Raw genomic sequence first — 23,415 nt, 5'->3', positions numbered from 1 at the left:
TCTCATTCTTGCCTCGCTTCCCCTGCTTGTCTATTTCTTTTCTCTTTTTTGGGTGGGTGGGGGTAGGGGGGGTGCGCTGGGGAAGGGTAAATGATGGCAATTCTCATAGCGAGGCGCAAATAAACTCGCCGCGGCAGAAGTAACTGTTCTCCGGCGAGGCGTGCAGTCAGGCCCGGGCCTCCCGCTGGCAGCCAGTCAGGGTGCTGTGCCAAAGACGAGAAAGCCCAATGGCAGGAAAATATCACGTCCCAGTCTCCGGAAATTGATCTGCTCCTTGTATGGAGAAAGAAAATGAGCGATTTTAATTTCATCCCCGAGTCTGATGATAGAATTCTAGAGTATCTGGGTCCAATCCGGATGGTGCCTGTGTGTTTTAAGAGAAGAAGAAATAGCTGGAGACGGGGAAAAGGGACTGTTGTTGCCTACTGACAGTTATATCTATGCATGCGTAAGTGGGCCATAAATGCTTTGTTATTAGATGCCTGCTGAATTCAATGGTTTGATGGTAAACGGCACACTCACCTGGCACAGTCTATCCCAGTGTGCATAAACAAGCAATCTCTCTCTGTCTCTTTCTCTATCACACACACACACACACACACACACACAGAGAAAGTATTCTGTTTTTGTGATGGCATCTTTAGCCTTTCATATCACATGCAGGTGCACACACTTTTGCCCCCTTAGTCTTGGTCTTACCATTAAAGGTTCAGTTCACCCAAAAGACACAAAAATGAATATTGTGTCAAATCCCCATGCATGGTTTTGCTTTTAAAGACCAACACCATTGCCCCAATACAGCATGATACACCCCAATTCAAGATATGATGTATCTGTCAAGAATCTGTGCCCAGACCTTTCTGTGTACTGCTTTTATTGTGACAGTCATTAAGGATGAAACATTGTTTGCTGCTTTGAGAAGCACAAAAATTACTCAGTTGGATTGGAGCATTGTCAGAAATCTCAAATAGAGATTACCCATTAAAAACATGTTTTCCTGGTATGTTATTAGGTTGAATTCGTCCTTTAATGAATGTATGCTATGGACTATGCATAGTAATACATATAAAAATGATATGTTGCCCCATCCCACCAATTATTTTCAAGCAAGCATTGTCTAGATGCTGCTGATCAAGGACTGTCTACCCACACACAACATCTTACCTGACCAACACAATGGTATTTTTATCTTAAGCAAGTTAGCATTGGGGCCTGAAGCATTCACCATACCACACAAAACATAACGTACTTTTAAAATTTACTGTTTATATGCTTAAACTACAGTCCAAACGCATTCCTGGTGAGTTCAGGGTCTCTAGTTTCACAATATAATGATGCTCATTTTGTAAATCACATTCCTAATTTGTGTCCAAAATGATGATTAAAGCATGGTACACTTTAGCTGCTGTCAGGGAGTGTCATTGCCATGGGGCATGCATGTGAAACTAATCCACGTGAATGCCAGGACCCAAAGCTTCCCGTTAAAACACAGAATTGTAATAGGATGGTCGATGCTATTCCCTCCACCTGTGAGGGTCTTTTAATGTGGCTGAGAGGTGTATGCTATATCCATACTAGTAGTTAGAAACTGTATAGATGAACAGCACTTTTCATTTAATTAGGTAGTGGCAAGTAGCAACAACTAATTAGAGTGTGCTTGTACATTTTCCTGCTCTTTCTAAATCTTTTCTTCTTTCAGCAGCTGCAGATCTGATACTGCTCAGAACAGAGCCATCCACTTTATACAGTAAAGCTCGACGTGCCTATAAAAACCCCACAAAATACAGCCTTTTGTTAGTCTGCTGATATTGCACAAAATGCAACCATCAATGCAAATGATGTCAGCAATTTAGAAAATGCTAGTAATGTAATTTGTTCTAATTAGCTGCTTCTTTGTGTTCTGTAGAGCTGCTGCCACAAATACAATTTGCTCGACACATTAAGAAAAAGAAAACATTAAAACTCAACTTTGTGAAGGACATATAAGTGCACGCGCCGTCTGAATTGTTACCATTTGGTGTCATTTTGTGTATCAGTGGTAAATGACTGCTGTATTTAGATGTCACATCTGGATTCTTGCATTTTGTAATTACAGCCCTGTTATATACTGTTGCGTTTTAATGTTAAATGACTCCTGACATGAGCCTTCCAGTAGCAAACACACACTCACAGACACACACACGCATTTGACAGCTCCATTTAACGCTGATTAGATTTGCAAGGACGTGTAGTATACCCTCTCTGTGGCTCCTGTGTCTACTCTCTCTCTGTCTCTCCCTGAGTAGGTTGAGTATCTCCTGAATCTTATCTATCGTGGTAATGTTATGCAAATGGTTTAATATGAAGATAAAAGACTGTTGCAGCGTGTGGCGCTCTCGTGGTTCACAGCCTCGCGTTTCCAGGACGATAGCTCTAACGAGGAGGGCACTATTTGGGAGTCATTAAATGATGGCCTTCCTGACATGCACCCGCTCACCACCACCGCCACCCGCCCCGCGTTGGCCATTAAAGCGGCTCACACCCACACCAAGACACACACTACAGACACCTTTTAGCGCCAGCTCCCAGTTTCTTACACATCACAGTGTCACAGAATAGAAAATTACACTCTCCTCCCACAGAGAAAATTGCTTTGGAATTGCTTGGTTATAAAGATGTGCTTTAAAGAGAGGGGGTGCATGCAATAAAAAAAAGGACACACACAAACACAATTACTTAAGCACTCTAAGGACAATTCTTACAAGTTAATCAGAGGATTTACCAATTATTGATGTCAAAAGGATTTTGTTGTGTATGTGATTCTGGCCTATGTTTGTGTACTGCATGTACTCATCTTTGCATTAAAGGTATTTAGTATGCATCCTCTCTGTGTATGTACCACACACACAACCACGTACGCACACACAAACTCAAAATGTGCTTTCTGCAAGGGCATAGATGAGTTATTAAATTTAAAAAAAAGAGAGAGATGCAAGAAATAGTTGGATTTAGGCAGGGATAACTGAATGAAATGCTCCATAGCAAAGGCACAAGTGGACTATTGAAGACAACAGGGTAAAAGATGTGTCAGCATCAAGAGACAAGAGAGGCGTGAGCGAGCTGAAAGGGAGAAAATACAAAGTGGAAAATAGCAGAGAAGACAAAAGGGACAGAAAAGATACAAGATGGCAGCGCAAACACAAGTTAGAATGAGCAAAAAATAGGAGATTAGTGGCTATATAGCAGAGTATTACATGATGGGAACGCTCTGCCTTGCCCTACAGAGTAAAAGGTATAGCGTATCTCTAACTTCTTACATTTCCATTAACTACAAAATAGTTTAAAAACACAGAATCTCCTTTTTAACTGCACTGGTTTTGTAATAAGTGCACTCTCTGCCACAGAGAGACAGCCAGCAAGACACTGAAGTGTTAGTGAGCCGGTGAGATAGCTACAATCAGCATTTTACAGTAATCTATTTAGAAAGATGACACTATCTTCCCATGAGAAGAAAAGTGATGTAAAATGGATTATAAAATGCAGAAATGTGACTGTATCTGTAAAAACCAGGAGGTCTTCCATAATGTCTTCCAGCTCTTCTCTCGAAATGAGCTATGTAGTTCATAGGTACAGAGACTTACTGAGCCACAAATGTCCACCTGCAGGACATTCTGTCACACTGTTTCTGGACCCTTCCCAGCAGCACATCATCACAAATAGAATTAGCTCCCTGGACAGAACCAAAATGACAGTCCCGGGATGTTTGGCAGGAAGTGTAATGGCATTGGGGAGCCGGTGGTGTTTTCCTTGTAGGGGAACCAAAAGGCAGCAGTGCATATCAGTCCAGGCACTTGCTGTGGTGCCAGTTATACTATTCACTCCTCCCTCTCTGGAGTGTGTGGACAGGTAGTGTGGATGCCTCCTCTAAATCTGCAGTTTAGCTGAGGTAGGTTTGAGGGGTGGCCTAAGATGTGAAGAGGAAGACTTGAGGTGAATGGTCTTTGGACAAGGAATGAGTGTGTTCAACATCAGAGAACGAGGAGGGTGTGTTTATATCTGTGTGGTTTTCTTCTCAAAGTGTGTGTTTGACTGGTGCAAGAGTGTGACTGATGTTATATCAATCTGGGAATGATTGTGTGTGAGTTTCCTTGTGTGTACGTACAGATGTGTACATCTCTGTCTGTGTGTATACATGAGTATATCTGTGTCTGTCCCCAGCACCATCATTAGGTCGTAGGCAGTCCCAGTGCTGGGGGTGTAGCTCGGCTGCTCCTGCGGCCTCTCGGGCCAATTTAGGTGGAGAAAAGCACTTCGATCCTGGCCTGCAAGTCTGAGGGTCCCCAGCGGGAGGCAGCGCAGCCCTGCAATCTATATTGGATTTATTCCTTTCCCATCTACAGGCCCCACACACCCCACAGAGAGGAAGTCTCAACTGCACTCTCTCTGTCTCCTTAGACAATATGTTATGGTACACACATGAGTACACATAATCGTGTAAACACATACAGACACACACATGGAGACACACTCAGATGCACCCACACCTAGTCCATCTTCAAGGCGCACTCCCCCACAGCAAGGAAGTTATCATGGCACACTTTCTGTCACTGTGGGAGTTGCACCGGGGTCAAGGTATACTGAGATTTGTGACAGACAGCAAGAGAGACACAAAAGAGGCAGTCAGGGAATCATCCAAGCTACTGAAACACTGAGTTATGTGAGGCTGACCATTGTTTCTCTCATGGAAAATATTGTTCAGATTTACAAAGGCCAAGGTTTAAAAATGCACTTTTATCACATTAAAGCGAGAAAAAAAAGAATTTACATAAAACTCAGACAAGGTCAGGGAGAAACGAGGTTCTTAATTTAGTCTAATCAACTGTCATTTGCATCGCGCCATTTGCGCAAGGTATTGCCACTAACTGAATAAATGGACTTCTTCAGACTCAAGGGGGGGCACTCCGGTTTTGATAAGCTGGCAACATAACTGATTTGCATATATTACTTTGATTATCTCATTACTAGGATGATTCTTGCGGAATTTTTGACACTCGCGCAATCGAATTAAAATTAAGGCACGCAATCAATAAAAGGGCAACGCGCCTGTGAAAACACACAGCGCCCCAGGTTTGTATGGTCAACTAGTGGTGATGATGAGGATGATGATGTTGACGGTTATGGTGACGATGAAGCACGATGACCTCTTCAGCTCACGAGCTCCTGGACCACGCTGGAGGTTTACGAGAGTCTCGGGCTCTTGATTCCTGTGATCAAAGTAGTAATCAGTGGAGACAATGGGGGCCGTGAAATTGCCGCTCTCGTGTGGGTGACCTATCCACCTGCCATGAATCCAAGAGTGGCCCGCAGGCGGCTCATGTTCCCTCAATCGATAATAGCGCTCGCATCTTTCCTCCGACTCAACCCATCTGTGGAATGATGAAATCATGCGTAAAGACGCGCATGCAGACACTTGGATGATTTGCGAGGCGGTAGCCACAATAACCTGCACATTTGGGGGGGGGGGGGGGGGGGGGGCATACAGCCGTGGATGCAGCCAGGTATCATCTGCCACCAAACCCTTCAAATCTGGACTCCTGGCCGACATTAAATACTTATTATTACATTTAATGGTTTACCAAACTACATGCCGTCCATATTCTTCTTGGTTTGCTTTTTGTTCTAATGTCAAAATCTATTATACTACATTATAACAAGTGGCCCATTTGTTGCCATACATAATTTGCTTGAGAGAAGGAGACGTGGAACTCCTTCTCTCCTCTCCTAATAGACTCTCCCTCGTCTGCACACTAACCGGGAGCAAAGGCACACGTCCACGTTTTAAATTCGTGATGTAAATAATTATGGGTCTGGAAATTGATTTCCTTACCACCTCCAGCAAACTAGGCCTCCAAAATCCCCCCCAAAGAAAGCTACTTCTGTTGAAGCATTAAGTCATTAATTATTTTCCTTACATAAGGACAAATTATCGAGTCAGTTGAACGAAATTAGAACCCTTTGTTTCTGATCAGACCGCATTACCGCTGGAAATTACGGATGATGGCTGCGTGCGCGCTCGCCTTTGTTGTTTCGATCATCGCCTGTCGCTCTGAACTCGCGCTAACAAAGTCATTAAATTGACTCCCTCTCGCTCTCATTATGCGGGCTGTTAATAACCGCTAATTAACTTTGCTTACGCGCGCCTTAAAAGCCTCCCTCCTCTTCCAACACACACTCGCTCCCTCTCTCCTTCTTATCCTGCTTGGCCTCTCAAGCAGAGCAAGTGTCCAATTATGTCAGAGCGCAAGGATGGATGGAGGATGAGCCGTCGTCACCAAGGACAGTTGGTGCAACATGGCGATGCAAAGCAGAGGCAAACTTGAGGGATAAGAGAAAAACGACTGCAAATTAGGATAAAATAGTATGAAATGTCTCGTGTGCTGACCTGTCTCCCAAAGGTGGGTGGAGGTTTCAGCTTTTATTAAATTTAATCCAGGAAGGACCACGCGTATGCGTGGGTGGTGAAACTGGCAATACAGACAGTAGCAAAGACGGAGTAGGAAAGCGCAGTTCCAGATGGACGGTGCGATGTGGACAGAACAGGAGCGTCAATATATGAAGTGACTCTCACCTGTGTGTGAGCAGTTTGCTATGCCGTCCAGAAGATGGCGCCAGTTGAATGACCTGCTAGGCGCACCACAGCCTGCTGGACCTAAATGGACTTATTAGTATCACATCTCTGGCCTTTCAGAGAGGACAAGGCACGAGCTGCAAAAAGGCCGAGGCACCACGCGCCACCGCACGCTATTAAAATGCATGCACTATTAAATACTTCTGTTACACTGGCCTTCATTAGAGGAATCTTCCTAATGATTGAATATATTAAGAGGAAAAGGACCTCTGGACTTCCAGGGTCTAATACACAGCGGCGCAGCCACTGTATGTGCCCGTTAAACGAACGGAAAAGCGCACAAACCGATGTTTCCCCTTGGATGTTATCAAGTTAGGATGTTATGAAAATACAAGGGGGGAGGGGGCAGGCGGTGGTGAGGTGATGCTGAAACTGAAGGCGGCCTCTTTCCGCCATCTCTTCACCTGCACGTCAAACAGACGGAAAACTGAAAATGTGAAAATTACGCTCAGGCTATTCCGTCCCCTCTAATGTATGCGCGTAATTAGTGCATTTAAACAAAGCGCGGATGTCCTGCTGGCTGAAATGGCGGCTGACATCTCTTTTTCCACAGGGTTAATAACAGTGTGCGGATAAATGAATCAAATTGTGGCCCCCAAATTACAGAGCGACTCTAAATACCCGTCTGTATTACGCACGTCTGTTTGTGACCGCGCAGGGAAAAGGCATAACATTTTATATTGTTATTACACTCATTACATTGATTTGCGTGCAAATAAACAAGCTCGGAAGTTTGTGACACCGCAAAAAGTTGCAGATAGATTAAATGTGACACCATCCGTGAGGTGACAGCGCGCAGAACTGCATGTTTTATAAACGCGGATGACAATAAGATATTGACTGTTGTCTTTGTGCTGTCTCATATCACCGATCTAACAGGCCTTAGAGGAAATGTGCAGCACGAAAGGTTAATATTATCAGAAAAGCGTTACCTTTCTTCTTATGTTACTCTGGTACCGACACTTCTATGAAAGCACCTATGTTAACTTTTTCTGCGGCTCTTAAATGGGGGGAAAAGAGAGAAAGATGAAAACTGAGTTAGGTGGGTTTACCTCTTCTGATACTAAGCGACCTCCACCTTAACTTAACTTTTCAGAGATCAATTGCGCTCTTATTCCAATTCCAATCACAAAAAGGCCATAAAGCTCTGACTTAAAAATAGATAAAAGAGAGGGGGAGAAAAAGAACAACTTGTGCAATCTTGGACATATATTTTATTGTTATTTTCGTCTGCTGCGAAGCTCTAGCTGGGCAGATACATAACCGAGGGGGAGAGAGAGAGAGAGAGAGAGAGAGAGAGGAGAGAGAGAGAGAGAGAGAGAGAGGAGAGAGAGAGAGAGAGAGAGAGAGAGAGAGAGAGAGAGAGAGAAGAGAGAGAGAGAGAGAGAGTAAATTGCAGCTTGCTGAAGTTTTTGGATTGAATTCTGAAAATGATCCTTTTAACAGTGATGGGCTCTGAGGCGAGGATAGGGGTCATGCCATTCACAGCGGGTTTAAATAGACTTTCATTTAAAATTACATTCTCGATCCATCTCTCCATCTCTCCCCCTCTCCACAGCGGAGTCCCTGCGTGCCATCCCGGCTCCCCGTGTGGCGTCTCATCACCGCGCGCCACCCTCACTTTTTAAGTCAATCCCCCAACTCCAGCAGAGAGCAGGCAATTGAAGACAGACAGAGTAAGAGATAGATAGATAGATAGATAGATAGATAGATAGATAGATAGATAGATAGATAGATAGATAGATAGATAGATAGATAGATAGATAGATAGATAGATAGATAGATAGATAATCATATTAACCGCATTAATGCTTACAGTTCTATCAAAATAAAATGTTATTTTTAAAAGCTACAAAATTCTGATCCATGTGTTGATATTTTAGATTTCTATGTGACTCAGTCTGTGACATGGCACTCGCAGGTGCTGTGGTTTAAACACAAACTCCGCGCCAGATTTGTTTTCATGTTGGCACAAGGATTCAAGCCATGTGCTTGAAAAATATAGACAGAAAGAGAGGAAAACGATGTCGCCTACAACATGGTCCCAACAGTACATTAAAGTGGAACAGTAATAATAAATACTAGGGAAAAAACCTATTCATTATTATTATTATTATTATTATTATTATGCTATTGCTGTTGTTAATTTGTAATATCTATACATCATTAGAAGAAAATAAAATCAGTCGCAATGGGCCCTATGAAAGAGTTAATTATAAACATTTCTATTACCGCCCTCTGCCTTTTATGACTAATTATTCTGTTAGTAGCATATTTTATTAATGTAGTAATATACAATAAGAATATAATCTACATAGCAAATAGGCTAGCTGTTAGTAGGCCTTTCTAAGTCTGGCAGGGCAGATGACTGTTTTATTCAGATACCCAGTCAGCCTGCGCCAGTAAACCAACAATATCAGCTAAAAGAAATTCAGGTATCATTAATTTTATCATTTATGTGTGCTTTTATTTTGAAACGTAACATATGCAGCCAAAAAAAAAAGCTTGTGAAATTGTGAAACTGTGCCATGCATGTGCAGTACTTTTCTCCAAAACTCATTGTGCTGGTGACATTGTTGCCCTTGTTAGCCTGTCAGCAAACCTTTGCTCATGCAAAACATACTCGTTTTATTAAATCAGGCTATATCACTGGTATATTACTGTGAGTAAAACTGTTAGAGAACATTTACACCAACAAGCAGGAGAAGCCGCTTTTTAGGTGCTCTGGCTTTTGCAGCTTCAGCCGCTTGAGTTCGTTCCGCGGAGGAACGGAAAAGTCCATGTCGGGTTTTGATGCCTCTCCCTCAAATTAACTTTAATCGTAAAATATATAAAGCAGCTGCGCGCTGTCTCTCTCCCCACATACACACATACGAGCCAATCAAGCGCGCAGTAACAGCCCACACGTAGCCTATGCTGAGCGAGCGCGCGGAGCGGAGAAGCGCCTGGCAGACCCGGAGCGCAGGGCGAGGCAGCCAAACCGCTGTCTGTCATTAGCTGGGAGTGTGACAGAGGAGTGACAGAGGGGAGAGAGGAGAAGGAGGGAGGAGTGAGCGGTCCCGGTAAGCAGACACACCGGCCTAAGAGGACAGGAGAAAAAAAGAAGATCGCCGGACCCCGAGAGAGAAAGGGGAGAGAGGAAGAGAGTGGGAGACTGACAGGCGTTACCAAAAGACGAACCGAAGCGTCGACATGAGCGGTCAGTTTGAGGAAGATATCCACAACCGGGGTGAGAGGAAGAGCAGTAAATCCCCGACACTGCTCTCCTCTTACTGCATAGACAGCATTCTGGGCCGCAGGAGTCCCTGTAAGGTCAGACTGATAGGGGCTCAAAGTTTGACGGGTCTGCCCGGCAGAGTGGAACTCGACAAGACCGCCGACGGTAAGTTTATTACTGTGAATGCTGCAAGCATTCACAGTATTGTTCTTGTTTTAAAGTGAAAATTGGCAAGGTAGCTTAAACTGGTTATTTGGCAATATTGTAAGGGGACAAACGTGTAATAAGCAAACTAATTTAGACCTAAAGTCTGTAGGAAAATCGTCTACAGGAGTTGCTTTAGTGACGCTTGTAGGTGAGCCCGTTTTATCCTGAATAATCTCTTTTTGGTGTTTCCTCGACTAAACCGGTCATTTACATGCGTGGGAAAATATTAAACTTTATTTGCTCCTTGAAGAAAAATGAGCTGCCTATTTAGTGCCATTTTGTTATTCATTATTTTGACATCCTTCACCTGCTTCTTTCTCAGGGCCAACGAAAGAACCTCTTTCTCTCAGCGCTGACATGCACCTGCCTCCTAAGCTGCGCCGACTGTACGGACCTGGTGGGAAGTACCTCCATGAGCACGCAGAAAAGCTGGACAGGGAAAGGCTCCTCCTGGAGCAAGCCAGCGAGAATCTCAAAATCAGCCAGGCGCCACAGGTGAGCATCAGCCGCAGCAAGTCCTACCGAGAGAACGCGTCACTGAGCCGGGGAGAGGGCGATCAGAGCCCCGGAGAGGCCTCGGAGGACGGCAGCATGGGACTGGTGGAGCTCGGTCCGTTGAAATTCGAGGAGGACGCGGGAAGGAGGAAGAGGGCTGCGGGGACGCGGTGGCGCTATCTCCGAAGGACGAAGAAAGGGAGAGCTTGAACGCCGGGGATGGGGACGTGAGGGACGGGGAGGACAGCGTGTGTCTGTCGGCGGGCAGTGACTCAGAGGAAGGGATGCTGAAACGGAAGCAGAGAAGATACAGGACTACCTTCACCAGTTACCAGCTGGAGGAGCTGGAGAGAGCGTTCCAGAAGACGCACTACCCCGACGTCTTCACCAGGTCAGAGAAATGAAAACTTGAAAGAGAAGTGTCTGGAAAAAAATATATATTTTTTTGGTTTTTGTTTGTTTTTTTTGTTCTAAAATTTTACCTATAAAAAAAAAATCTATTATTAGCTGTTCAGTTATTCTGCATTACTCCTTTACAAATTAAAAGGCGACGACTGTAGGCCTATCAAATCAAATTTTAATTGCCATATAAAATATCTATATCTATAACTGTGTTGCCCCACAATACATAATAATAATAATAATAATAATAATAATAATAATAATAATAATAATAATATCTAAGATTTAAGATTTAAATAAACACGCATAAAGCGTTTAAATATGCAATATGTTCTTTAATAATTCCATGACTGAAGGTGATAATTAATTGCATTTATTTTTAAATAAACACATCCCCTAGCTCATAAAAATTTTTTTCAGAAACGGTCCCAGTAATTCCACGCGTCTGTAACAGGACACTGTGCGGATCACAGCTCATAAAATACCCCACACTAAATCCGTGCTTTAAATAAGTGAACACAATGGGCCTGTAAGTGCTAACAGGAAGCCTTTTTTTAAAACCCATGCAGTCCTATACAGTGTTCCTGCGTGGAGGAATAATTAAGTGGAGCAGCTCAGGTTACCTGCTGGACATGATACTGCGCTAAAAGTTAGGGCCTAACCTCAAACCCAAGGGCAAGTGTACGCGCACTTTGTTCAGACACACACACACACACACTGAAAGAAACGCAGAGCTTTACAACCTGATATTTTTGCTTTTTTTCCCCCCAAAGTTGAATTTTATTTAAATTGTTTTTTGGGATCTTTTTTTTTTTTAGTTTGGACCAAAACCAAATAAAATAGCCCAATAAAAAAAAAAAAAAATCACATTCCTCTTCTGTTGAATTGACACTTTTATGATTGCTGTTGGTTTCCTCTGAAACATCAAGACACGAAAAATTAATTTTTCCAATTTTCCCATTTGGGATTATTCATATTTTTTTTCAATCGATTTACTTTAAGGTGACTTGTAGGTCTAATTTGGACTGCGAGCCCATCTTGAAGCTGAAGGGAGCGTCAATTGCTTTGTGGCAGGCTAGTTTAGATGTCATTATTTCAACCATTATGTTGTTACGGTGACAGGCCTTGGCTAAGGAAAATCTAACAATCACTAGGCCTATTTCTTTCCATCCGTGACAGGGAAAATAGAATATGGCTATGGCGTCTTTCTGCAGTTCATGCCGGGGAAGAGGGAAAAAAATCAAGCCTATTTTGGTCGTCTATTGTTGACAGTGAACAACAGGAGGGGACAAAACAGCAATTCTGCGTTGCTTCCAAATGGTGGCCTGTAACCTTGAATCTTTTCTTACTGTCTCTCTCCCTTTTCTCCCTTCCTCTTTCTGTCTTTGTTATTCTTTTCAGAGAAGAGCTCGCAATGCGCCTGGATCTCACCGAGGCCCGCGTTCAAGTAAGTGGCTCCATGTTTATCTTTTATCTGAAAAGAGAAGGCTGACTTGTAAATCAAATACAAGGGGGAGGAAAAGCAGCATCCTCTGGTGTTTTATCTATCCTCTGTAAAATGTCTCCGATATGCCGCGCTGGATAATAACCGGTGATATGCGTCACTGATTGAGGATCAACGATTACGGGCCAATTTGAGGCAATAATTTATTACAGTAAAATGTGTTAAATGGCCCCAGTCGCTGTGCGGGGAAGGTCCTTCCTGTTATTGAATGTTATTACACGCGAACAGGGGACGTTTTAGTGGCTATTAAGCGGAGGCTGGCGATTCATAAAAAGCATACTTAGTGCAGGAGCAAACACTGTCTGTATTCTTGGTGTTTGAATTCCCATCTGAGGGGACAGATAGGGGGCGAGGCCGAGGTGTGTGTGTGTGTGTGTGTGTGTGTGTGTGTGTGTGTGTGTGTGTGTGTGTGTGTGTGTGTGTGTGTGTGTGTGTGAGGGCAAAAAGATGTGAGGATTGAGAGGAGAGATGGGAGGGAGAGAAAGAGGGGAGGGATAATGCTATTTGATTTCCCATTATGTGATTGCAATAGACCCGCATTGATCCGATGCTTTGCACTTGGGAGCGAATGAGAGACCATTAAAGGTGTTTGCCCCCCCCTCCCGCCCCCCATCCCACTCTCTCCATGCATCCATCCATGCCTCCCTCTCTCTCCCTCCCTCCCTCCCTCCTCACTTTGCTCTGAAAGCGTGGCTTGCATGTCGAAAGCCCGGGCTCATAACCAGAGAGACAGTTCAAACACGGTGGAAGCTCCGAGATGTTATGGCCGAAGGTAAAACAACAGATGTCTCTTTAGGGGCCGTAGGTGAACAAATCACTTAACGGGCGCCATCAGGAGGTGATAAAAACTCATAAATTCCCGAGGGGCTGTGTAATGCTAAACAGCCCTCTGGGAATAATGCGTCCGTGTGTGTGTGTGTGTGTGTGTGTGAGAGAGAGAGAGCGTGTGTGTACGCAGTCCCTGTCGCTCAAGCCCGCTCTGTTCAGTCACTTTCCACATGTTGACATTTTGCTCATTGTGAGAGCCCCGTGCTTCTGCAGTGCAAACTGGGCAACAGTGGATGCGTGGGAAAGTTAAATACTCTCTTGGATGGAAGTCACTCGTTCGACGTCTCTTAAGAATTTAATTTAAAGCGCATTAATTGTTATTGGAGCCAGTTCAGCGGTAATTTTCTGGATCTTTTGTTAACACCGCTCTTAATTATCTCTCTCCACCCCGAAGCCCGTCTAAAGGGAGGAGGGTTTAATTAGACAGAAAGTAGATTTAAGGGACCGTGAGCGGCAGGGTTTACCTTGCATGTAATTACCGGTGACTTTCCGCCTGTTGGCCACCATCTGAACTAGACAACTATTAGACTACACTGACACAACATTCAATAGAGATTATGTTAATTAGAGTGCAACATTGCTGTGAAGTAAGAAGGGATAGTTATAGATGTAGTTTTAACCTGGATTACAACTAGGTTTAGCTTTTGAGCATTTCCTTTTCCTGCCTCTATGTAGAAAAAGGAACCATTTAGATTATTCTTTTGCTATTTTTGTTTCTACCTCTTTTACCACTTAATGGTATAGAACTATAATTTATCTTCTGTTGTATCTGTCATCTTGCTTCTAATGTGGGAAAAACTGATATTAATCTGTGTGTCATCTTTTTCTGCCCTCAGGTGTGGTTTCAGAACCGCAGGGCCAAGTGGAGGAAGCGTGAGAAGGCCGGGGTGCAGGCCCACCCGTCAGGCCTGCCATTCCCAGGGCCTCTTGCAGCGGGCCATCCTCTCAGCCACTACCTAGAGGGAGGGCCCTTCCCTCCTCACCCGCATCCAGCCCTGGAGTCTGCATGGACGGCTGCCGCAGCTGCAGCTGCAGCCTTCCCCGGCCTGGCTCCACCGCCTCACAACGGCTCTGGCCCACCCTTGGCAACCCCACTCGGCCTGGGCACTTTCCTGGGCACAGCCGCTATGTTTCGCCACCCTGCCTTTATTGGACCCACTTTTGGCAGGTAAGCTGGACTGATGCACAGACCTCCCTTGGATCTAATATGGGTTCTTTTCTACAAATCTCTGCACTTGTTGAACTTTGCTCCTGACCGCCAATAAAAAAATGACCTTCGTGCATTTTACAGTAAATGACAACTATTTCAGAGGCAGACACGTGCACGGAAAAATGGAGAACAGCAACTGAGCTTAAAATAAACTCTCGGCACATCATGTAACTCTAATGACTGATGTTTACACTAATCCTCAGTCACACTCCCTCACTGTTTATCTCAGTGTCTGATTACAAATATGTTATACTGTTAACCATTCACAGTGGCATGTAATCACTCTGTCAAACACCTTAATAAATTAACAGAACGTGTGATTGTGCAAGACAAGCTGTGAGGAGGGGTGACATGATACTCTCCATATGCCACAGTTACCTTCTCCATTATACAGCATTATACTTTCCATTTATCTTTTATATTAAGGAAATCAGCATGCATTAGATGACATAAATCTCTCCAAGGAGGAGGTTTAAGAACCTTAATTAACAGGCAATGCTGTTCCGCTTTCTATGTCATCACACAGACAGCATTTTGGGTCACGCTGCACTCTGATGTAGGAAGCAGACAGACAGTGAAATGCATAAATTACACTTGAATATGGTTTTAATTTAAAATGCTACATGTAGGCGGCTGCATTTTGGTCTTCTTTCAGGCTCTTCTCCAGTATCGGTCCTCTGACCAGTGCTTCCACCGCTGCAGCTCTTCTCCGTCAGCCCGCACCTCCTGTAGAGAACCCCTCCCACACGGGCCCCGTCCTCCCTGACCCATCCTCCTCTTCCTCCACTACTCCTTCTTCAGCCGCAGCAGACCGCAGGGCCTCCAGTATCGCCGCGCTGCGCCTCAAGGCCAAGGAACACTCAGCTCAGCTCACCCAACTAAACATCCTGCCCACCGGAGCCGCAGGGAAGGAGGTGTGCTGAACACTCCACACCAGCTCTAGACCTCTCCGTCCTGGGCTTATGTCCCATTCCATGATACCCACCCACCCAAAATGCCCCCAAACACCTCATTCATATCTCTGGAGGCTGAAGTCCTGATGTTACCCCCACCTCCCATTTTAAACTGTCCCTGTTACCTCACCCCCCCAGCCCCACCCCCCCAAAAAAGCACGACCAAATTTAAAGGAGCACTGGTTTAATAAGGTGTGTGTTTGTGTGTGTGTGTGGTAATTGCAGCTATTATAACATTGCTTTACACTCCATACACACTTTTCTGAAAGACAGTCCACTAAATTACATATTTTTTTTCCACTGAAAGAGCAATTAGAATATTTTAAGATGCAGTTTAAAAGAACTCATTTTTAAAATTATTTCTTGATTATTTCACAATATATTATACATGAACAGGGCTCATTTATATACCATATGTATACAAAAATATAAATAAATAAAAATAAATAAACATATCACCAGTGGAGGAATGTGGCAGTTAATTTACCAAAATAATGTACCTAAGTAAGTAATTAGTTGAGTATTTCTACTTCACTTTGCTACATTTCAGAGGCCCTTACATTATTTTATTGTAATATAAAACTACAATTTAATTAGAAATTTAAAACTTCCCCCACAATACTTTTGAAAGTTAACAAAAATGTTTACAACTATTTCCACTCATTGTAATCCATTTTAATCTAATAAATTCTGTTCATAATTAAAATAACATAATGTGTATGACACTAACTCTGCGTTTTTAATCCACCGTTTCTGTGCATTTTTATAATTATGCTTCTCTGCATTCACTTATTTTGAAAACACTTTTTCTTTTAACTGGACTGTCTTTAGGCTCTCTCTCTCTCTCTCTTTAACACACACACACGCACGCACACACGCACGCACACACGCACGCAGTGAGAGCTGGAGAACCGCAGGGGAACCCAGACTTTTAGAAAGAAATCTTGTGCTACTTCAAATGTGGACAACGCGAGTGCTCGACATTAACACTGCTTAATCTGTATGCATTGATGTGGGCTGAGCAGGTCTGCATCTATAACAAAGGCGTGTTGGAGGAGGTCCACCCTGAACCAAAGGAAAACTGTCCATAGACCTTCCATAGCCTTCTCCTCTCCACTGCTCGCCTATCCGACAGTCACACTCAGCCCTCACATTCACATATACATATATATAGATATATAGATAGATAGATAGGCCTATATTTTTAAATCCCTGTATCAATTCAGTGTGATTTAAGGTGGTTTGAGTCCACGTCAGCGCGAAATTTCTGTAAATTTACGGCAATTTTCTCCTCCCTGTCTGATTATCGCAGCAGTGGCATTTCCGCTGGGTCTGACTGCAGGGCACGCGAGCAGCGTTGAGATCTGAGGTGTTTCTTTAATGACCTGACTGTGTGAGAGAAAACTGTACATATTGTGTAAAAAAAAAAAAAAAAAAAAAAAAAAAGAGGTGGGTGGGAGTACAAAAAAAAAAAAAGATTTTCAAAACAAGGTCGTGTATATTTCAAGAGACCGTGTTTTGATCCTTTGCACTCGGTGTAGTGTTTAATGAATGTCGCCCTGTGTAGAATTCCACCCGTGTTTATGAATTATTAGGTTTTTAGATAATTATTTATGTCAAAACCTTTCCCCCTAAGGAAATGAGTGAAGGACGTTTTTTTTCTCTTCTTCTTATTATATTAAGTGATTGTAAGTTTCCTGGTTTAATATAACTAATTTGAATAAATTACATTGGTAAAATTTGTTATCGTTTATTATTTCAGATTCCTTTAGGACTCACATAGGTCTAAACCAGGAAAATTAAATAATGAAATAATGCGAAACAGAATATTATAGAACTATTAATAAAATGTGTTATGAAAAAAGCGCTTTCTGTCTTACATTGAATATATATACATTATTTTTTTAATTGATGCCATTGATGCTATTAGAGAGCAATGTTGGAATGTAAGATAAATATCCATCCAGCTTCACTAACAGGTTGCCTGGTGTTCACCATGCCTGCAGGCCAGCTGAAACAAAGAAGAGGAATTTATGGAGATGCAGCTCCACCTGCAGAAGCCAAAATCCATGAGGTGTTTAATCCGGCGCGCTGCGTGCGTCTATCCTCTTCAGTGGAGTTGACAAAATACTGACCATATATTCATGAGCTTAATCCCCAACATGTGAAACGCGCGACAAAGGAGAGGGGTTTTCAATTAGATCGCCCACTTTATCTTGGGGGGCCCGTCACAAAACTTCCTTTAAAACCCTTTAAAGGCGCTAAATTGGTCTTAACATCTGTAATGCCGTCTCGATGGAAGCGAGTCCCCTTTGTCATTAATGAAGTAACAAACCACTTCATCAAACGGCTTTCACACACACAACCTCGTAGAGTTAATTCCCCTCAATCCCCCTCTCTCCATTGGATTTCACTATACTGATGCGGGACTATTATAGCAATCAATGGTTATTCTCCTCGGTGCCCGACCAAATCGCATGAAATTACCCTGCGGATTAATGTAGCCCCTGTTTTTATTGTGTGGATCTGTGCTCTCCTTATCCCCCTTCGGTGCTCTTGCTTTATGGTTCCTATACCTGTTAATCACTCAATTTACTCCAAACATGCAGGAATCAGATCCGGTAGGAGACTGATGGGAAGATGTATCTAAATTTATCCCAACACAGCCTCAGACAAAGTCACCCAGCTGCTCCTTGGAGCATAATGCAAAAAGGGAGAAGAAAAAGATAAAAACCAATTTTCTCCTATGTGCCCAAACCACCATCCACGATGTGTGAGAGCGCCATGTTTTTTAAAATTCCCATTCTTTTGCTCAAGCTCAGTGAAGCGTGTGTGGGTTTTTTCCCCCTGTATAGGGTTTTGATGAGATTGTCCCGGAGAGTTTTAATCTTATTGTGAATATAACTAATGAATGGCAAACCAATTTGTCCCTAATATCAGGGGAATGCCAGGAGGCGGATGACCCGCTGGGAGCGAGGCTTAAACTTTCTTTGCAGCGCAAAAAGGCGAGAAAATTGAAATGCTGTCGAAGGGCAATGGCTCTGGATTTATAAAGTCACACTTGTTGGATGTGTGCCCTTCCATTCAAGACAGGCCTCCACTTGGGATTAGGCCAGGAGGCTCCTTATTGCATGAATGACCATGATAATGAATGTTGATATAAAAATGGGACCGGCTGTCCAATCACGAGCTGTTTTCCTGCAAATTGGCAGCAAAAAAAAAAGAAGATAAATCTGCATTATCTGGTGGATTGCGTCAGTGCATCGGGCCTTACTGCTGCCGCCCGCCTCTCACAGGTAAATCCAAACGTCCAGAAAATGTTCCCCCACCGACTTGTCTGCCCATTTTCATCATTTAACCCCCCCCGCCCTACCCCAAGCTGCTTGGACTTGATTTGGTCTGTGATTTGGATTCTCCCGGGCCTCGTCTCTCCCATCACGTTCCTGCCCGAGAGAATAGGCCCAATCACTCCACAGCCTCAGCCGGATCAGTCCTCACTCAGTCCCCGGGAGAGGAGCTCTAAAAGGCGCTTTGATGAACGGCTCCCCCTCTTTCCCCCTCCCCAGGCGGAGAACCGGCCCGATGAAAGACCTGAATAGCAGGGCCATGGCTCTCCGCTCCCCTCTCGGATCGCCCCTTAATTCCCCCGTCTCTCTTGCTCTCATCCAATTAGCTCAGTGTATTAAGCGGTTTATCGTCTCATAACCGCCCTTTCAGCTCCAACAAGGGAGACACTTTGCAATAGGACCAGCTCTCCTTTTGACACCCTCTCTGGTGCTTGTATGTTCCACCGCGCTATGAATAACAGGGACAGAATAGGGGACTAATTCCCTCATCAAAGCCTACCTTGTCCATCGCTGGTCAAAACGACAAGCAATAAAGCTTAACACGACAATACAAAGAGACTTGTTCGACCTTATTAGCTTAGCAGGGTCAAATTAATGCAGGGGACTTAATTTGACTGGTTTACTCCAAAGCGGGAGGACAAAACGGGGGCCCTTACTCAAAAAACCTGCAGTCTGATAGAGAGGGGGGGAAACAGGAGGCCTGAGCACATCTACTGTGAGATGAGGTTGATTAAACGGAGAGGAAAGTAAAGAAAAAAAAAAAGTTAGTGAGGGAGAGGTAGCAGAGCTAATATGGTTTAATAAATATGTAAAGTTATGGCTGTAAATGCATGCAGACACTTTCTCTCACACGCAGCATGTTCTATCCATTGCATAGTGAATCACGGTTTAAGTGTTCAGCCCACTTAAGGTTGCCTTCACAAGTCACAGTGGTTTGAAGTGATTTGTGAGGCGTACAGTGTTTATGGAAATGCACACGGTAGGATGGAGTAAAAAAATTCCCTCGACTGTATTAACACAAAGGAGAATTCTTGGAGGAAAACGCTAGAAACACTTGAAGCAGCGGGTTACGGGTTAGAGCTGAGTAAATATAGGCAGTATTTAGAACACACAGGCTGGCATTACTATAGATTAACATGCATCTGTCAAACGTTCTAGTTCAGTCCTTTTAACATGTGTTTGCACTGGGACCAATCAGAGAGCAGGAATGATTTACGCACCAGGATTTAACTGGCTAAAATATTGCACCCTCAACTGATTACCTAGAAGAAAACTACCATGTCAACATATAGGCTTATAAAACGTCCTTAGAGAGGGCTTTATCTCCTCTGCCAGCTCCTGGTTAGACATTTATATCACAAACATATTTAGAGAATTTTCCATATTGGTCTTTTTTGTGAAAATATTTCATTAAATCCATCATCTCTCCAAACTTTGACCTCTACAGCCTGTGACTCTTAATCCAAAGCACATGCACTCTTTCAGAAGACAAAAATATTTATGCAGTTTTAAGATAATTTAATTTAGCACTCATTAGGGACGTTTATTAGCTGCAGTTTAATGCAGGAGCGACATTATAAACATTATATATAACCTACAGCAGCAGAGGGTCTCACTGTGTGATTTAGAAGATCTGGACCCTAAAAAAGAAGAGGAAAAAAAAGCTTTGTACCACAGAGAAATGAGCTACATCAGGCTGTGGACACAGATTACTGGGTAGCGTGATTGATTCATTGTTGCTTTCAGTGGTCCTGTGAAGAAATGATGCTGAAGGATGCTCTATTTAGCTACCCAGATGTCCCAATGTTATGAATTTTTTTTTCCCCTCATTTAATAAATTTGAGTTTTATCACAGCAGCATTACAGTGTGTAGTAGTAAAACAGGATATCCACCCACCCAGTTCCGTTACCCCACCCACTCTGCAAAAGAAAAAAAAAACAAAAAACACAGGACTAACTTATCCATTTACCTTTTTATTGAGGTTTCAGTATCAAAAACAATCGTTCAATATCAAAATATTCTGATCATTACAAAGAAACAGGACATAAACCCACCTGTGAAATACAACTCAGATACATAGAAAATTAGATGCTTTAAAAACCACAATTTGCACATGGGGGTGGGGGGGGGGTGAAAGAAATGAAATGACATCAGTTAAACAGAAGCAGTGGAGGAGAAGAAGATCAGCTGTTCGATACTGGGACAAAAAAGGGAGGGAGCAGCGCGTGTGGCCTCGCTCACCCCGTCACTCCCTACATCCTCCTTTACTCTTTTCTTTTATCCACTGAGCTGACTCACACACACACACACACACACACACACACACACACACACACACACACACACACACACACACACACACACACACACACACACACACACACACACACACACACACGATGAATAGTAGTAATCAGAACAAGTGTCCGATCGCTGCAGGCATCCACTGGTCTCAGAGGCTGGGGTCACTATCATTGGGTAATTAGCTGCTTTTGGACTATACTGGCTGCTCTGAGGATAAGTCATTTTTACACACACACGCACACACATCTGGGCACAGCTAGCCCTCTGCACGCACAATAGGCTGTCATTTAGATATGATTGCTGCTCCCCTTTACCATACAGAACCAGGGTGATGGGGTCAAATAACGAGAGTGTGCGCGTGCAGAAGGGGAAGGTGTGATTGGGTTTTAAGCTATATTACAAGCCCATTAGCTGCAGGGTCGATGACATAAGGGTTAAGAGACCGAGGCCTATACCTGGAAACCGCAAACAAAGAAAACAGCTGTGGTTATATGTGCAACTGTCCAGCTTTTTGAGTCAGACACTGGAGCCTCTTGGCGGCGCTGTCTTTTGGAGGTGTGTGTGTTGTTTTACTTGAGGGATGAGAAAGCCTGGAAGAGTTTGGCCAGGTTAATCTCCGAGTAGCCACTGGAGGCTAAGGCTTTGTCTGGTACTTCCTTTAGCCTCCGATAGACCTCTTTTTCTTTAGCCAGCTTGTTAACAAATTCTGGGGGAGGACAGAAAGAAGATTTGTTATTGTTAGAGTTCAATGGAATATCATGCATGCATTTCAACCTAACTATTCACTTTTGGATGACTTCATCTGCCCTCCATCTATGGGATTAAGCTGTGCAGAGTCCTACTGTAGAGTAATGGAGAGCACAATGGCTTTGTTTTGCTACTGATAAAAACTTAAGAGCATTTTACCCTTAAGTGAAGAGCTAAAAGATCCAATGCTATCTGTAAGTAACGCTATCAGTTTGAGGGCTCTGAGAGCGATCACACAGAATTGGATTGATGGGTCGATGGCAGACACACACACACACACACACACACACACACACACACACACACACACACAGAGGATCATAAGATCGATAGAAAAACCCAACAAGAGCATCAAGTCAATATTTTGTCCCCCGTTATCTCTCCAGGTGGGCCACAATAAGGCTAGAGAGATGACCATCTCAGGCAGGGCGGCCACCACAACCAAAACTTTACGATATTATACGGAGCGTCAAGTGTAGATGAAGTATCATGAAACCAAGTAATAACACAGCATCACACCAATGAGTGCAGCAAGCAACATCAGGTATAACAGTGAGCTGAAGCTGGTGAAGAAGCAGGAAAATGGGCACTGTGTTTTTATCTTTTCATTTTCAATTATAGGTGGTGGTGGGGGGGGGCTCACTCCATTCGTCACTTTTATTCACTTTACTTGCAACACTCTGGTCCTCGGAGCTTGTAATAAAACTCATTTAGGCACCAGCACCACTTATTTGTAAACAACAACAATCAGAGGGTGTCAGCAGCAAATTAAAGTAAATGAGCAGTGAGGCTGTGGAAAATTGCATGGGGCATTTTTTTATTATTATTTCCTGACATTTTATAAAACAATAAAGTGAGTAAATAATTTGCATATTAACTGATGATTAAAAAGCTAGCTGCAGCTGCGACTGTGGCCGTCTTCAGATGTTAACTTTGGACAATATCAGGAGGATTTTTTCCACAATTGTAGCACCCAGCAGGAGTCTGGGTGCTTCATGTGCACCCAGACTCATTCTCAAGACTGGAAATACAAACATTTGCTAGCAGTGAACGCACCAGACATCAACACAGAAGTTGTGCAGAAGCAGGCTAAGAGTCGGCTAATGTCTGAGTGGACTACATCGGACATTTATGCTCTCTGGTGGGCGATGCCTTTAAGAGCTGAGGGCTGCAGTGCATGTGTGAAAACTGTTTATGTCAATGCTTCCTGCAGCCCAAACTGATGAGTTCACAGTGCTTGTTTTGGTGGTAGAATTCCATCAAAGATTAACGACTTGTACTTTTTCTTCTTAAATGACGAAATGATTAAAATAACTTTGTTCTGATGAATTAAAAAGAGTGACTTGTATTTGTGTGCATGTCTCTTTTTATCTAAATCACACACTGCACACACACACACAGAGTGTGACACAGTCATCCATATGGCCGACTGTCATGTCCTCGCCATCTCCACAGCCCTATCTCCTGTCTCGTCCTTCCTGCCTGCTGCATTAGTGGCTGCTGGATAAATACCAGCCCCCCGACTGCCCAAGG

The 23,415-nt window shown here is 43.5% G+C and overlaps 2 protein-coding genes across 6 annotated transcripts in view; one reads left to right on the top strand and one right to left on the bottom strand.

The window, feature by feature from the left end:
• The first annotated feature begins 9,548 nt into the window (after positions 1-9,548).
• Positions 9,549-17,176, top strand: arxa (aristaless related homeobox a). Its single transcript, XM_030756913.1, is given in 6 exon segments — positions 9,549-10,049; positions 10,414-10,722; positions 10,725-10,977; positions 12,390-12,435; positions 14,157-14,488; positions 15,186-17,176. Coding segments are annotated over 6 exon segments (1,398 nt in total). The 5' UTR covers positions 9,549-9,859; the 3' UTR covers positions 15,454-17,176.
• A 3,997-nt stretch (positions 17,177-21,173) lies between these two features.
• The window catches only part of pola1 (polymerase (DNA directed), alpha 1), a 51,637-nt gene continuing 49,395 nt past the window's right edge, over positions 21,174-23,415 (bottom strand). For all 5 annotated transcript variants that reach the window (XM_030756552.1, XM_030756553.1, XM_030756554.1 and 2 more), the window contains exon 37: positions 21,174-21,841. In XM_030756552.1, the coding sequence (XP_030612412.1) occupies positions 21,705-21,841 (137 nt within the window). In that variant the 3' untranslated portion in view covers positions 21,174-21,704. The remainder of the gene's footprint in view (positions 21,842-23,415) is intronic.

The sequence above is a fragment of the Archocentrus centrarchus genome, chromosome 20 (genome assembly GCF_007364275.1).
Source record: "Archocentrus centrarchus isolate MPI-CPG fArcCen1 chromosome 20, fArcCen1, whole genome shotgun sequence".
Lineage (NCBI taxonomy): Eukaryota > Metazoa > Chordata > Actinopteri > Cichliformes > Cichlidae > Archocentrus > Archocentrus centrarchus.
This window is presented reverse-complemented; position numbering and strand designations above follow the sequence as displayed.